Genomic DNA, 17,548 nt, shown 5'->3' on the forward strand with positions numbered 1-17,548 from the left:
TAGCCATAAATCGACTTCTCCTCCATAAATCTGTCCAAGCCCCTTTTAAAGCTATCCAGGTTAGTGGCCATCACCACCTCCTGTGGCAGCATATTCCAAACACCAATCACACGTTGCATGAAGAAGTGTTTCCTTTTATTAGTCCTAATTCTTCCCCCCAGCATTTTCAATGGATGCCCCCTGGTTCTAGTATTGTGAGAAAGAGAGAAAAAATTATCTGTCAACACTTTCTACCCCATGCATAATTTTATAGACTTCAATCATATCGCCCCTCAGACATCTCCTCTCCAAACTAAAGAGTCCCAAACGCTGCAGCCTCTCCTCATAAGGAAGGTGCTCCAATCCCTCAATCATCCTCGTTGCCCTTCTCTGCACTTTTTCTATCTCTTCAATATCCTTTTTGAGATGTGGCGACCACAACTGAACACAGTACTCCAAGTGCAGTCGCACCACTGCTTTATATAAGGGCATGACAATTTTTGCAGTTTTATTATCAATTCCTTTCCTAATTATCTCCAGCATAGAGTTTGCCTTTTTCACAGCTGCCATGCATTGAGTTGACATTCCCATGGAACTATCAACTAAGACGCCCAAATCCCTTTCCTGGTCTGTGACTGATAGCACTGACCCCTGTAGCGTGTATGTGAAGTTTGGATTTTTTGCCCCTATGTGCATCTTAACATTAAGATGATTCTATGAGGGGGGAAATGACTTTCTAAATCTTACATTTGAAATGAGTAAATACAAAATTATAGATCCTAATATAGAAATCTCTTGACTTACAAGGCAAGGATAACATGTGACTAGACACTTTGCAATGAAGTCATGAAATGGACTACAAATGCAGACCCAAAAAAATGGAGGTGTCTCAAGGGACTTTCCTCCAACAAAAAGGGAGCGTGAAGAGACTCTTGCACTGGAGGTATTATCCTCTTGAGTCTGTCTCCCACAATTCAAACTATCACATGCTGAGGGACTGGCTAGGGAAAAGAATAGTATTGAATCCTAATAACAAATTATGTTTGACACACTGGGTGATGGTACAATCCCTCAGACATCACCACAAAATTTAAATGAGAAAAACTCATAAAATCAGTATTCATAAAATCTTTCCGTCATTTTAATAACACATCAGAAATTCACTGGGAAAGTTCTCAGGATCTAGTGCTAACAGGCAACTGAATCATCTTGCAAGGAAAGGTCAAGGATAAACTCTTGGCAGGCCAATTCTCAGACACTTGCAGCTTTACAAAGCACACCAAGAGAGCAATCCTAAGCAGGCCTCCTTGGTTCTACTTAGTGATCCTTACTTCCAAGGAAAGTGTTTTTAGGATGAATATGAAAATAAACTCTCAAACCCTGAAGGAAACATCTCTTACACCTCTACAGAGTAGATAAAAATGAGGTAATTTGTATTGTCGAAGGCTTTCACGGCCAGAATCACTGGGGTGCTGTGTGGTTTCCAGGCTGTATGGCCGTGTTCTAGCAGCATTCTCTCTGTATGGCCGTGTTCTAGCAGCATTCTCTAGCAGCATGAGGTAATTTTCACCTCACAGGCACATGACCAGGAAACCCTGCCCCCCCCCCCCAAGGGACAGACTAGTGAGGTAGTTCTTTCCCCCTCTTTGTCTTTCCCTTTTTAGTTCTGCCCCTTCCCTCTATTTTATTGTGTTTTACACCCAAAGATGGACTCAGAGCAACAGACAATATAAAATACCACACAAAAACACACAACTGTTTATGTATCAATAAAATCACCCTACTTTAATCACTCTGCAGCACTATTATGATTAACATGTTGCAATTACCAGGGTTGACTAGCCCAGGAGGAAGAACCCAACCATATCACACCCATGTAACCCAACTAATCTGATAATACTAGAAACAATAGTTAAAAGGATAAGGAAGGGTAAAAAGTCAGGGGAAAAGATGGGGAAAGGGGATGGGGAAAAGAGGATGGGGAGGCCAGTCATGATGTAACCTTTGCTGCCTCAGCTGTAGGCCTGGTGGAAAATCTCCATCATACAAGCCCTGCAAGACTGAACTAAGTCCCAAGGGGCCTGGGTCTCAGTTGACAGAGTTCCACCAGGCTGGAACCAGAGCAGAAAACTCTGGTTCTGGCTGAGTATAGCTGAATACTCCAAGGGCTAGGAACTACCATTAGATGACTACCAGTAATCCCACTGGTATGGTGATCCCAGACACTTTAGGGCTTGAAGGTTATAACCAAGACCTTGAACTTGATCTAGTACTCAACTAGTAACCAGTGCAGCTGGCGAAGTACAGGCTGAATAAGTGATCTTAAAGATGTTCCTGTAAGGACCCTCACTGCCACATTCTGGACCAACTGAAGTTTCCAGAACAACTTCAAGGGGGACCCTGAATAGAGAGTTACAGTAGTCTTACCTGGAGGTGACCATCACATGGATCACAGTATCTAGGCCAATATGAGAAAAGTAGGGTACCATCTGCTTAGCCTGGCAGTGATAACAAAACATCACTCTAGCTGTTTTTGTGACCATAGAAATGGAGCCTTCTTGGATGCCTCCCAGGCTTTTGACAGTAGGTATAGGTGTCAATTCCACCCCATCTAAATTTGGCAGCTGGGATCCCAAACCTGAGTCTCGCATGCCTAGCCTAGGATCTCTGTGTTCAATTGATTTATTTTCAGCTGGCTTTGTTTTAACCAGTCCACCATGGCCCCAAGACGCCTGGCCAGTTCATCTAGGTCATGAGAAAATATAGCACTCAACTGTCTCCAAGACAAACATATCTTCAAACATTCCCCCAAAGTGCACATTTGCACTGTACTTTTTCAAGAACAAAATTCTACCCACCCAAACTGCTAATATCTAATCCAAAAAAACCCCTCCTCAATGCAGTTTACCTTTTCTCTTATTTAAATTATGTCTCTTATTGCTTAATCTTTAAGTAGATGAAGCACCTGTATCCCAGCAATGTCTCTTCCCTGCTTGGAAGGCAGTTTGCTTAACAGATGTTCCAGCAGAATCAACAACCTGTGTAATATACTATGCAAATTCACCGACCTTCTGCAAGAATTAGTGAACGCTTGTATATTACAAAGAGGCAGCCTAATTACCTTGCGTTTCCTGTTGTGTTCAATGTTTGATTCTCTCCATTGCTACCACAATGTGCATATCTGTTCTCATCTTCAGTGTACAGTACCACCCTGAGTAGAATTACACATGTCTAAATCCACTGAATTTGCTAAACCCTCCTTAGGATTGTCACTGTAAATGTATGGAGGCATACATTTACTATTCCTGGATTATTTGCCTTCTCGATATTTTCATCAGGGTAACTACTAGGGTCAGTTCTAGGTCACTCAAGAGCCTCTCTTTGAGAATGTATTTATACAATATCCTTATTGCAAAAAGCAGGGGGGGGCATAGAATACCAGCTGGCATCAAAAAAACTAACAACTTTAAATTGAACCAAAGGAAAGGAAGCTAGAAAGCAATTCTACAAAATAAAATGAATATTATCACTATTTCCTAAAGCATGCAATGAGATCATGAAATAGATTACACAAGAAAAGCCCAAGAAGAAGAGAGTTTTGTTCTAGTATCAAAAGCTCTCTTAAATCAACAGAGCGCCCACGCAACTCAATCTTTCCATCCATTTCATCTCACATTCCAACATTTTGCCATCTTCCTCCATGTTCCACATGTAAAAATCTGGTGCATCAATAACTTAATTTGGCAGACTATACATAAATTAAGGCTTGGATTCTAAGCTTTGCTTCTGTTCACATTTGTTTTCACCAGTTACAGAAGCGGAACTCAGATGCATAGCCCTTCCCTCTCGTGGTAGCTGCTTTTCCGTACTGACCGGAAGATCCTAAAACTTGAGGAATGCGCTCCACAGCAGAGGACTGTCCCAGACTACAGAGAATACAATAGAAGTGAAAGGCAGGTTTTGGTTCCAAGTCTAAGGATGGAATCCTATAAACCCTTTCTTGAGAGTAATCCCCACTAAATAAAAGGGGGCTGACTTCTGAGTAGACCTGTTTAGGATTACTCCCAAGAATCACTGGTAAAGAAATTATAATGGGCACCTTTACAAACCCACTAAGGAGAAGAGAGGAATATAAGTTAAGTAAATAAATGTTTAACTGATCAGTTGTGTAACAATATTGTAGCATGCTGTTCTGATGTGCCTTCCATATAACCCTCACTGTTCCCCTCGAAATATCCTTCCTTCCTTCCTTCCTTCCTTCCTTCCTTCCTTCCTTCCTTCCTTCCTTCCTTCCTTCCTTCCTTCCTTCCTTCCTTCCTTCCTTCCTTCCTTCCTTCCTTCGAAACCATTATGACCAAGGCACTACTCTGCAAGGGGAAACCACAACGAATATCCAAATGGGAGACTCTATAAAACAGGATGCAGAATTCAAAGAGGAAGAACATGCTCCACACTGTTCACAAAGCTGTACTGTCGAAGGTTTTCACAGCCAAATCAATTGGCAGCAGTGGGTTTTTGGCCTGCGTGGCCGTGGTCTGGTGGTTTTTGCTCCTAACGTTTCACCCACATCTCTGGCTGGCATCTTCAGAGAGAAACACCTCTTACCATGACATACGGTACCTCTGAAGACACCAACCACAGATGTAGCCAAAATGTCAGGAGCTAAAACTACCAGACCATGGCCACACAGCCCAGAAAACCTGCAACAGCCTGTTGCTCAGAACAATTTACTCAAACTAATTTACTCAAACTAAAAGCTTCTCACGGTGATGCAACATTTTTAGAAGACGATATTGTATGGGAAGGTGCTAGAAGCACCGGTCCCTTTTGGCCTACAAATGCCCTGTTAGCAAGAAAGGCAACGATCAGGGAGGAGGGACCCAAACAGTTCTGGCCTTCAAATATTACAGCTGGGGCACTGGAAGAATCTACAAGGAGGCTCACCCCACCACCGCCCCAGAAGAAAGATTACTGAGGAACTAAATTTGCACCAGGGCCAGTGGGTGGGGGTGGGGGTTGGGGTGGGGTTGGGGTGAAGACACACAAGAAATAGTGAAGGAATGTGTAAGAGTTAGAAAATCGGTATTACTCAAAGCATATTGGTCAGTTTCAGCATTTGCTCTCAAAGTCAAAACCCAGCAAACAGAAAGCATTCTGTCAGCAATACCAGCAACTTTGCAACATTAATAGTTTAATTACAGACACAGAGAGTCACAAAAACAGACAAGAATCCCTGCCATGCTAGCTGGCTTCAGGCAAACGGTTGGTAAACTACTTATACAGTGAAAAACTAACGATGTGCGAGTTTTCGGCGGGGGCGGGGGGGAATGAGGGGTGGAATCCCCTTTGAGTAAACCACCCTGGGATGAAATCTACACTGCCATGATCCTGCAAAACACAGAGTCGCCTGAATGTATGTACACACTGACAATCGTTTGTTTTTGCTTCAGATCAAACCTAAATACAGTTATGGCATTTTAAAAATGCAGCCAGCCTTCTTTCTTTTTCCTGCTGACTCACAAATGTTTCAGAATAAATAACTCTGCTAAGGATAAATGCAGAGGGTGATCCGGCCATGACTAATTAAAAAAAAGTTCTACATAAGACAAGTAAAAGAACTAATGGAATTGTAAGACAGTCATGCCTTCTTAAAGATCTCAGAAATATAAACGAGAGCCTTGCCTATGTATGTACACACACAAATACACACACAACACACAAACCTGCCGGCAAGTTGTTCTATGGAGCTTCAGTGCCCCCTTCTGGTGGACTCTGGCAAAGCAGCTAGGACAATAATCCTTTCCACAGTCTAAACACACCTTGAGAAAAGGGGGAAAAAATGAAGTTAAAAAAAACCCAAACCAACTTCCTACTTTTTTGCTGTTCATCTCACAAAACCACTTGAAGCAGAGGGGATACAGGCAGTAGCAGTGAATGGAATCTAGTCTACAACATGTGTTCAAAATGCTTCTGTTAAGTATGACTTCTTCTCAGACCGCTATAATCGCAAAAAGAGGAGCGCGTGACCGTCCACAGCAGCCTGGAAGAAGTTTATGGTAAAAACCAATATACATTTTAAAGAGTTGAGGAAGCAACAATGTAATTGACATGGAAACCAGTTTATTAACACATTAAAAATATTAACACATTAAAAAAAATAAAGTTCCAGTCATATGAGCGCTTGAAACAAAAAAATCAAATTGAACAAGAGTTCATGAAGAAACATAGCCTGCAGTCTTTGGTGATCATTTACACCAAAAATGCACAGATGATGCCGAACCATTTGATTCAAAGGACTGAAAAGCTTCCTTCTTTTAGTTCCCAATCAGCAGAAAAAGTATGAACTGATACAGGGCAAGTGGGCAAAGAAAGAAGCATGCAGAGAATACAGGATGTTCCAAATACACAGCCTGCCATGCCAAGGGGTCCTGCACGGGTATTAATCAAGCAATTCCTGTGGGATAGTCATGTTAGTCTATTGTAGCAAAACAAAACAGAAGGCCCATGGCACCTCAAAGGTTAACAACATTTATTCCAGTATAAGTTTATGTGAGTCAGAGCTCACTTCTTTAAATGCAAAGGGGAAAAGAATATAATTTCCCTCATTTTTACAGAAAATTACAGAAGGGGTGGGCAAAAATGAAAAGACAGAGATCTAGTGAAATAAACTAGGTGAGATTCCCTATGTGAGGACTGGAACTATACAAGCAGCATAATGGATGATAGAGCAGAAGTTCTAGCCTCCCCCTCACATATGGCGAAGGCCAAACTATCTCTGCCCAGAATCAGAGTAAGACTGGTCTTTCTGCCTCCCCACTTACCAGCAAAGCAATCTTTGTCTCACACTGACCACACGGCTTTCCCTTCACTTTCGGCTTTTCTGTGGATGCAGCACTTGCAACTTTACGCACCACTATTTGTTTAGACGGGTCTGGAAGAACAAAGATAAAAGTTATAAACTGCGAGAAGCGCAGGTTATCGCGCTGCCCTGAATGGCACAAGAAAGAGTAACTCTGACAAATAAAATCTGAAGCTGCTTGAACAGCTGTTAAATGTGAAAACATCTGGACACAGCAAAGCGCTGAAGTGAATGCTTTCTAAAATTCTAATCAGAGCGTGAAATAAAAACTTAAGAGCTCGTTTCTGTTCAAAGGAAAGAGGACTCCCAAATACACTACTAAGATTTCAAATGGCAGTTCTGTTGTTTAACATTATGGCGAGAAAATGATCTGCAGCATTTAAAGGTCTCTGAAATATCTGTCGGCAACCTTTCTTTATAGCCTGACTTTTAAACATGTTAATTAGGTGAATTCTACTCATTAGTATGAAGAGGTGGGGGACAAGGAGAACTCTCTCAAATTGATTCTTCACTTCTATTGAAAAAACGAGAGTTGGCAAGAGATAGTCCTCTGCTGGAGGGAGTCTAGGCAGGAGGGTGTGGTGTACAGAGGGTGCCCCCACCCCCTCTGATGGCCACGATTCTCCAAGGTAACGCTCAGCCAAAGTGCTCCCAAAAGCCTACCTTCACAAATAACCCAACTTCTCACACTTGGTCAGCAGTTTCCAAATACTGACAATTCATTACCTGGAGGTTGCTCTTTGAGTACTCTCAGCTTTACTCTGCCTGAAGAAATCTGTTAACAGAAAAAGAAGAGTATGTAGTGCTCTCAATATGGTAGATTATGACTGCTTTTTTAGATTTCTTACTAGCTATACTACATTTTCGGCCACTCAAGGTTAAAAGCAAAAACAGTAGCTTAAGCTTTCTATTATACCCCAAGGATATTTTCCTGAAATATTTACAGTGTTCCAGCAAATTATTTCAAATCATGTTGACACACAGTGCGAGGAGATTTTTTTTTCCTTTTTATAAAAGGCAACACGGGTTTCTAAAAACCCTCCAAAGCCACTAAAGAAATCAGCCTAAAAGTAGAGAGAGAAAATTATTTAAAACACCTCTGACATGAAAAAAGCACTTATTCCCCCACTCACATGCCCACAGCGAGCCTTGCACACACCAGAACTAGTTTCATGGTACAAATTCAACAGCAATTGGTGGACAGAACAATGACATAATAGCAAGGAAACAAATAAACCAAAACAAACCAAGAACAAGGCCAAAACCTCTCCCCATACAAACCCTCAACAGGCACATATAAGGCACAGAGTGCATAAAAATCAATGACTGGAACAAAATTAAAAATCAGAATTTAAAAAACTTTAAATTAGATTTTTAAATGAAATGCTTTTTTTGAAAAAAAAAAAGATCTATCTAAAGAGAGTGTTCTAATTAAGAGACTCGGTAGTACAAAGGCTAGTCATTATGCAATAAGGATAATTTTTAATTTATAGCATGAGGCTGTATATTCATGCAAAGATTAATTTTTTGGCAAATGAATTCCATTAATCTTTTCACAATGCCACGCTTTTCCAGAGGTTTATAGAAGATTGTTCTGGGTATTTAAAAAAAAAATTCTAGAAAACAATATCACACACTTTTGGCTTTGCATTTCTTAAAATTGTGAATTTGTGACTGCACGGATAATATTCAGCCGGTCCCTTTCCACCCAGAATTTAAACCCATTACTGAGAGTCCCGTCCTCTGCTGCCGACAGGAACATCCTTCCTCTAAGTGACAGCATTTCAAGTATTTAAAGAGAGCAATCATGTTGCCCCTCAACCTCCTCCTCTCCTGACTGAACATTCTCGAGTCTTTCCTCAGCTTTTCCTCGTGGGGCTTGGTCTCCAGTCCCCCAATCATAAGGTGACCAGATGGTCACCTTTGTAAACCAGGACAGGTGGGTAGGCACTTTGTAAACTGGGACGGGCAGGAGTGCACAGCCTTGTGGGGCGCTCCCGTTTCCCGCCCTGATACAGGGTGTGCGCTCCTGCGGCCGCACGCGCAGGAGGCTGCCGCACTGCCTTGCGCCCCAGAAGACAGTGCGGCAGCCTTCCAAAAATCGGGACACTTGTAAAAACCCGCGGGACAAATTGTTTTAAGGCGGGACTGTCCCGCCAAAAGCAGGATGTCTGGTCAGCCTACACAATCAGCCTAGTCCAGTGGTGGCGAACCTATGGCACTCCAGATGTTCATGGACTACAATTCCCATCAGCCCCTGCCAGCATGGCCAATTGGCACCTGGAGTGCCATAGGTTTGCCACCACGGGCCTAGTCACTCTCCTCTGCACCCGTGCCATTCTGGCCACACCCCTTTTCAAGTGAGGCCTCCAGAACTGCACAGAGTACTCCAGATGTGGCCTGACCAATGCCCTGTACAGGACTAGGACATGTATCCTTTTTTAAAATTAGCATCACTCCCATATTGACACAATGGAAAATTCGCTAAGCAAGCAAATTCTGTGAGCCTACCTGGAAGGTCAGTAACTCTCTCACCTTTGCAGTGTTCTCTTTGTTCTGTGACAGCGGGGGCTGTAGGCCCAGTCCAGCTTGTCCAGATTTCCAGTGATATCCGTTTGCTCGTCTACAAAAAGTTCCAACAGCGGAATCAGTTACTTTACTTCCGTGTGTAACTTTTTTTTTTTGGGTGGTGGTGGTGCTTCTAACCCAGCCCTCCCCCAAAGCGGAAAGCAAACTTTTACAAAGAGGGGAGGGAACTCAGAAACACTTGACAGATACACTATGCTGCATGACAAAATGATGTAAAACGCAAGGCGTGCCTTTAAGCCCTGCTGATTTCAACAGATGGGCTAAAAGTTTGAAGCAAAGGGTCTTGAAAGCGCTTGATTCCGGCATTCAAACTGCGAGCTTGTAACGTGCGGCTTTCCTCTTTCAGCCCAATACACTGCTCAAAACAGTGGGTCCTGAGAACGGAAGGACCACAGGAAACAACAGTGAAGGGGGGGGGCGAAGGTGTGCAAAAGTTTTGAAATGTTCCCAATAACAATAAATGAATAAAAGAAGGCCAAGCGGAAGTGTCCCTCCCTCTTGAATGAACAGGTTTGTATCCAATCCTGCGGCTCGTGAGATTGGCTGAGGGTATTTACAACAATCTCTTTATCAGAAGAAAGATCAATTTGCTAAAATCTTCCGGGGCGTGCCGTTTTCGCACGATGACAATGTCACTTGAAACGTATTGTCGGTTGCCTTGTGGATCCCTACGGATCAAATGGTGGTGCATAAATATCTGGAATAAACCAATAAATATTTCGTATGCAAGAGGAACAGCAGGGCAGAGCCAGGGAAAGGGGGAAGAAAATAAATTATTCATCTACTCACAGTGATGACAACAAGCTAGATTGGTGTCTCATGCTGATGCAACTGTAATCAGCAGCCCAAGGCAGCTTTTTTGACATGGGCTGGGGATAGAAGGGCTAGGCCAGCCTGTTGCCAGCTCCTGACACTCCATTACAAGATCCAAAGTACAACCAAAGACATTTTAGCAGCAAGTGTGAGGCTAACTACACATTTTGTGAAAACTTATCCAATTTCAAATATTAAAGAACAAATGTAACTTCCGGAAGAAGAGAAGAAGAAGAGTTTGGATTTATATCCTCCCTTTCTCTCCTGTAGGAGACTCAAAGGGGCTGACAATCTCCTTGCCCTTCCCCCCTCACAACAAACACCCTGTGAGGTGGGTGGGGCTGAGAGAGCTCTGAGAAGCTGTGACTAGCCCAAGGTCACCCAGCTGGCGTGTGTGGGAGTGTACAGGCTAATCTGAATTCCCCAGAGCGGGGAATCAAACCCGGTTCCTCCAGATTAGATACACGAGCTCTTAACCTCCTACACCACTGCTGGAATGGAGAAGTATCAAGGGGCGATTACCCAGCCACATCTGAACTCTAAATCTGATGCTACATGTCTGTGCAAAAATAAACAATAGTGAGGTTCTGTTGAACGTGTATGAGGAGCATGCTGTTAGCTCACTGGTCTTCTCAAACAGCAGAAGATATAATAAACCTGTGCCCGGACTGTACCATTTTAGGCAGCTCACTAGATAGAATGCTCCCCCGCTACAAAAAAAATAGCCTATGTATAACAAACTGAGGTGCAGGGGGATTCAGGAGCAGTGTCTTTTCATTCTGATAGGTGTCGTTTATTTTCAATGGAGAAGACTGCAAATAAAGTGAGCCCCATTTTGCTGTGGAACCATCCAGACACAACTTTACTCCATCATTCTGCCAATATCAGCACAACCAGGATCCATTTGTGGAATAAAAGTGAGAGCCAGTGTGGCGCAGTGGTTAAGAACAGTGGACTCTGGGATCTGGAGAACCGAGTTTGACTTCTCACTCCGCCACATGGGTGGCAGAGTATAATATGGTGAACTGGATTTATTTCCCCACTCCTACATTCCTACAGGGTGATCTTGAGTTAGTCACAGTTTGTTCAGAATTCTCTCAGCCTCACCTACTTCACAAAGTGTCTGATACGGGGAGAGGAAGGGAAAGGAGTTTGCCAGCCCCTTTGAGTCTCCTTCCAAGAGAGAAAGAGGAGGTGTAAATCCAAACTCTTCTTCTTCACATCCCAAGGGCGTAGAAAGGCCTCTCAGAGTTAGTCAAATGAATGCTACAGATTATGAGGTTTGCAAGGCCTAGCATTTCCCAACTTTTAGGGTGTTGTCAACAGTATGGGGAAAATCATAACCAGTGAAACTGTAATTGCTTCCAGTTCCAATACCATTTCATTTTCATTGCAGGCAACAGGCAAAGCCAATTATTAAAACGAGAAACCGAAGAGCTGTTGCTTTAAACAATTAAATAAATAAACAAATAAAGGTCTTCACCAACCAGCTTCTCAAAGCTAGAATCCCACATTAAAGGCTTTGAGGAAAGGATGTAGAAATTAATGGCGATGATCCAAGGCAATTAGCAACACTTAACACTTAAATAGGACTATATATCTTGTTAAGTGCAACAGAATACTAATGAATGCACCCTCGCAAAGCTCTTCCTAGAGAGGAATGTTAGCATTATTATTCACATTAGCGAGAAAGGGAAACAGATACAGAAAGGTTAATAAAGAACTGAAATGAAAAAGAATTGCAGATATTCAGGGTTCTGCTTTGTCTGCAGAACATTTTGACTTCCTAAATGGTTCCCATCAAATACAGAACAATTACAACCTTCATGTGTTTTTGTAAATGCAGGCATATGCACTTAAAACTCAGAAAGACTGAGATTCTATTAAAAGATAACTACCTTTGAAAAAAAAAACACAAACCATGAAGAATGCCACAAAGTGAACTTCGCATAAAGTGAACTTCAGTGGGCGAGAGGGTGTTTGAAAACGAATTCTGATATCAAAATGCTAACAGGGCGGGGGGGGGGGGGGGAAGAGACAAAGGATGAAATCCTACAAAGCAACGTGCGTGCATACGGCAGGAGCGTCGGGAAACGTCTGAAGTTTCGACTGCTTGCACAGTTGCTTGCGCAGATGAACAAGCCACCTGCTTTTTGGCTTCAGATCAGCTCTGCCTGTTCAGCCGTTTGAGACGCAACTGAGGTATCTACTAGCTTACAAGTGAACATGCAGTTCTCTCCCTAGGAGCGCATGGAAGCATGAGCACAAAACCAGTTTGTCATCTGCCATAATGATCATAACGAGGAAACCGGAAACACAGCAAGAAAGCATCTGTTGTGGAGTGGTGAGGGAAGACTTGGCATCTAGAGCAATGTACAAACTTCTGGCCGGTATCCAACCGCGGATAAGCAGAACTAGGGTTGGGAGTATATTTACGAAGAACCGGCACCCAGTCACAGCCTACTGGAATACGTAAACAATCCCAGAGAAAGGCAATGATAACAAATATCATCAGTACTGGAGAATGGGCTATTCTTTCTAAGGCAGAAACGTTTTGTGAATGCATTATACACTAGACTTGTTTTTTTTAAAGGATAAACTGTTCATGTATTAAAACGTTTACAACTTGCCTTCTTTGTGGTTCAAGGGGGCTATGGCACGCCAAAACTGCTTTAAAAACTTATCTCAACAAAGCAAAAGTTCTCCTGTACACAGCATTATCCAGCCATTTAATGGATGACATAATAGTTACTTTGTGAAGGAGGCTTTAGTCGAATATAATACTTTAACTCTATTCAAATCGTGTTGCCTTTCCACTTCTACAATTCTTTGTTTCATCATTGCCTTAGCCTGGGCCTAAACCATATTTATAAAGAAATGTTCAGAAAAACCATAAAAGCCTAACTTATCCCTCACCGTTCTCAACCGTGGAGAGGCAAAGATATCCTGGAATATTAAGCAAATGGTTGCTTAGGGGGAAATACTAGTTTCAACCGATCCAAACATATAGCAGTTCCCAGCTTAACTTCCACTGTGACCAGACCAGCTGTAAGCTGAATAGCAGAAACACCTGAAGGAACTTGGAGTTTAACTCTTAAAAATGTGTAGGATTGCAGCCAAAGGTGGGTGGCACAGCCAGAACAGGCAATAACATCAATGAGGGAAGGCAGCAAACTCCACCAACCCCCTTGGGAAAACTGACATTGAGCTTAGTGGCCGTGGGAGGAACTGAGCAGCAAAAGTGATTCTGAATCTCTCGAGAAGCTACTGGTGTCTCTCTGCTCCACTCCCAAACTGGTTAGAATCACAGCATTGGAAGCAGGCACACAGGACATCGAATTCAGCCCCCACCTCAATGCAGGATCAGCCTAAAGCAGTGGTGGCGAACCTATGGCACACGTGCCAGAGGTGGCACTCAGAGTCCTCTCTGTGGGCACACGTGCACAGAATTCATCGTGGGGGGGGGAGAAAATCCCCCCCCACACACACACATCTAGGCTTGTCTGGGCCGCTAGGCATGACGTGTACGCACTGCACCGAGCAGGGAGGACTCGACTGGCGAGCCTGGTGCCTGTGCTCCGGGTGGCTGCTGCCCGAAGTGGGGGCAGAGGCAGAGGAGGCGGAGATGATAGAGAGGCGCAGAGCAGACCCAACTGTTTTTTCTAAACTAAAACCTCAGTACTCAGGTTAAACTGCCCTGTTGGCAAAGTGGGTTTTGGGTTGCAGTTTGGGCACTCGGTCTCGAAAAGGTTCGCTATCACTGGCCTAAAGCATCCCAGACTAGAGTTCATCCAGCTGTCACTCGAAGACTCCCACCGATGGGGCGCTCACTACCTCCTTAGGCAGCTGATTCCCCTGCTGAAGTATTCTTGCTGTAAACATTCTTTTCCTAACATCCAGCTGATGGCTTCCTGGCCACAGTTTGAACCCATTATTGCAAGTCTTGATTCAAAGAACAGTGTTTTCTGCTTCTGTCCACAAGACCCAATGGGTTGCAGCTGATCAATTGTGCTGCTAGGCTAAGAGGTAGGAGGGGACCCTCTAAAACAAGGGTGTCAAACTCGCGCCCCTCCAGATGTTATGGACCACAGTTCCCATCATCCCCTGCCAGCATCATGCTGGCAGAGGATGATGGGAACTGTGGTCCATAACATCTGGAGGGGCGCGAGTTTGACACCTGTGCTCTAAAACATTCTGCTGGGGATCATGAGACATGCCATGTGGGATAGACCTCCAGCGAGCAAGGTCAAAGGCGAGTCTGGCCAATTCCTCCTTGCGGCAGCAGAAAACATGGTGGGATTCATTCCTATATCTTCCCGTTCTACTTCCAGGCATGGAAGGCCTATGTGTGAAAGTGTATTCTCAGTTAATCCTTTTAGGATCTCAGTGCTGGAGAAGCAGGATATAAACCTTGGAAATAAAGGAGTGCAAACGCAGGTATCTCAGATTACACAGAGAGGAAAAGACAGTCGAAAAACATGTGCAGAGCGAAAAGGGGTACAGATGGGTGACTAACATAATACTAATCGCCTCAGTATAGCCCCACCCTCCAGCCCCATGAAGGACCCCCTCTTTTTCTCCCTCCTCTTGTCACTTACAACAAGCTAGTGAGATGGGGGAAAGAAGTAAGTTTGTCCAGAGGGCTGGGGTTACGTGAAGGAATGTCTGCCTTCCCCGTGAGGTTCCCTCTCAGACCCCAATACCCTTGCTAAGGTTTGGGGCATCCCAAAATGGCTGACAGAGTTGCCTAGTTACTGTCTTCAAAAAGGTCCTTAGTACCTAGGAAAGCACCAAGCCAGTTATGATGGCTCCTATACTGTGGGATGGTCTGTGTGAGTCTACTAGGAAGAAGAAGAATTGTTTTTTATATCCCACTTTTCTCTACCTTGAGTCTCAGAGCGGCTTACAATCATCTTCCCTTCCTTTCTCCATAAGAGGCACCTTGTGAGGTAGGCAGAACTGAGAGAGTTCTGAGAGGACGGTGAGTGGCCCAAGGTTACCCAGCAGGCTTCACGTGGAGTAGGTCATCAAATCCAATTCACCAGATATTTGGAGGAGTATGGAGTCAGATTCAGTTCTCCAAATTAGAGTTTGCCACAACCACTATGCTGGCTCTCGAGACCCCCATGCTTTTATTGATCCACAAAACTTGCAACACAGAATTGCTCTGAAGGGCTTTCGTGCACAAGGAACAAAGCTTGTTGGCATAACTGTTCAGCTCATGAGGCGATAGACGTTTGCCTCCATCACGCAGCAAACAAGTTGTGCATAACTGGTCTAGATCCTTTTTTTAATCATTTGTTTAATCTACCTTAAGTTCCAGTGAGAAAGGCGGAGTCTAAATGAAAATAAAGCCATAATTCAGTAAAGAGGGTTAATGGCCAGATAGCAGATAGTCAGGTACACTGAGGAATATTAAAAAGAGGGAGTTCATGGGGTAGAATAGAAGATAGTACAGAGTAAATAAAGGGGGGGGGGGACTCAGAGAATAAAGCTGTCCTGGTGGGCTCACCCATTGCTAGTTCCCTTGATAAAAATATCTCCACTAGAATCAAGACTCTTAATGCCACTTACTCTCTCTCAAGCTTCTCTCTGCTCATGTTTGATTGAAGCTGCTGCAATTTCCTTTCCATTTCTTTATTTTCAAGTTCCAGCTGAACCTTCTCGAGCTGCAACTCTCGCACACTTCTGAACAGATTAAATGTAAACACACACATGAACAAAATGCAGCACTCAAATATGGTTTCCTTATTCTTTATCAAGTACTTGAAATACACCGTAAGCTGGAAGGAAATAGAGACATAGTCTTTCGCTGTTTGGCCTATACATGTACTCCCTGATCTAGATAGCCCAGGCTAGCTCAATCTCAAGAAGCTGAACTTGGATGGGAGACCACTCGGGAAGTCCACGATCACTGTGCAGACAACAACAAACCATCTCTGAAAGTCCCTTGCCCGGAACCCTATGAGGTTGCCATAAATCAGCTGCAACTTCATGGCACTTTCCAATGCCCACTATTACGTGCAGTCTATTTCCCAGGGAAGAGATCAATATGGTTTCAATTACTTTTCTTTGCACTAATCTCCTAAACAGATTCAGCAGCATGAGAAAATAAAAGAAACATTACAAAGCACTATCAGAGCCGCGTGGCGTAGTGGTTAAGTGCTTGTACTGCCACTCACGCGGTCAGGAGTTCGAGCCCTCTGTGCAGAGGTGGGATCTAACCAGTTCTCACCACTTCTCTAGAAGTGGTTACTAATTTTTTCTGAGTGCCGAGAAGGGGTTACTAAAGCAACATCCCTCCCCAATAGGGACAATAGGTGCGTGTCTGCGGCGGCACCACTGTTTGAATCCCACCACCATCGGAACCTGTTATTAAAATTTTTGGATCCCATCACTGCCTCTGTGGGTCAGATATCCTGGCAGCTGGTTCATGGTCAACTCAGTCATCCATCCATTCCTTGGTCAGTAAATGAGTACCTAGCACATAGTTAGGGGGTAAAGAATAGCCAGGGAAAGCAATGGCAAACTACCCCACAAAAACGGCTTGCCTATGAAATCACTGCTTGCAGTGGTACCCCGGGGTCGGAAACGACTGAAGGGGAAACTTTACCTTTAAAAGAGTAGTTCCTGACACTCTGAACACTTCTCCTTGGAAGGAAGTCCCACCAATTTAAACAGAACGATCTTCTAAACAAGTGCTTTAGAGTTTAGCAGAACTTCTAAACTATCTTCTAAACAAATACTTTAAAGTTCAGCAGAAATGAAAAAAATAAACAATATTGAATGAGGAAATGAACTTACTTTGCCTTCAGTTTTACAGACATTCCTGTCTTTGAACCAGGGAGTATCACAAAGTCATTGACGTTCATGATTGCCCGTTTACCAAATTACAGCGATCTGTTAAATCGTGCAGACTTAACAGCCTGCTGCAAAAAAAGTAGAAATTTAGTAAAAACAAAACAAAACCCCTGTTCATGTAATCATTTTAATTTATATCTCACCCTCCTACCACAAAGAGGGGCTCAGAGCAGCTAACAGCAATTCATAAAATACATTTCAGTATCCGATTAAACACAATAAACACAATACAAATATTTTTAAACACTGTAGGTAGACACAATTTTATAAATACAGTAAAATACAATTTAAAACCAGTTAGTTCCAGGTTATAAAGAACTGAAACTGCAATTAAGGCAATATGTCATGATCTGTGACCAATACTATTATAATATGGAGGATAGGGAGCATGTGGAAGTTGTTTTCGTAAACAAGGCAACATTGGGCAGTTACAGAAACGTTCATATT

The 17,548-nt window shown here is 43.3% G+C and overlaps 1 protein-coding gene across 9 annotated transcripts in view; it reads right to left on the reverse strand.

Annotated features, from left to right (window-relative positions):
- The window catches only part of ZBBX (zinc finger B-box domain containing), a 50,246-nt gene that overhangs the window by 28,637 nt on the left and 4,061 nt on the right, over window positions 1-17,548 (reverse strand). For 5 of the 9 annotated variants that reach the window (XM_048506786.1, XM_048506793.1, XM_048506785.1 and 2 more), the window contains 6 exons: window positions 17,045-17,169; window positions 15,815-15,928; window positions 9,374-9,461; window positions 7,565-7,613; window positions 6,801-6,910; window positions 5,703-5,798 (listed from right to left, as the gene is read on the reverse strand). In XM_048506786.1, coding sequence (XP_048362743.1) covers window positions 5,703-5,798; window positions 6,801-6,910; window positions 7,565-7,613; window positions 9,374-9,461; window positions 15,815-15,928; window positions 17,045-17,112 — 525 coding nt within the window. In that variant the 5' untranslated portion in view covers window positions 17,113-17,169. The remainder of the gene's footprint in view (window positions 1-5,702; window positions 5,799-6,800; window positions 6,911-7,564; window positions 7,614-9,373; window positions 9,462-15,814; window positions 15,929-17,044; window positions 17,170-17,548) is intronic. The other 4 variants (XM_048506788.1, XM_048506789.1, XM_048506792.1 and 1 more) reach the window with 1 other exon arrangement.

Source organism: Sphaerodactylus townsendi, linkage group LG08 (assembly GCF_021028975.2).
Source record: "Sphaerodactylus townsendi isolate TG3544 linkage group LG08, MPM_Stown_v2.3, whole genome shotgun sequence".
Classification (NCBI taxonomy): Eukaryota; Metazoa; Chordata; class Lepidosauria; order Squamata; family Sphaerodactylidae; genus Sphaerodactylus; species Sphaerodactylus townsendi.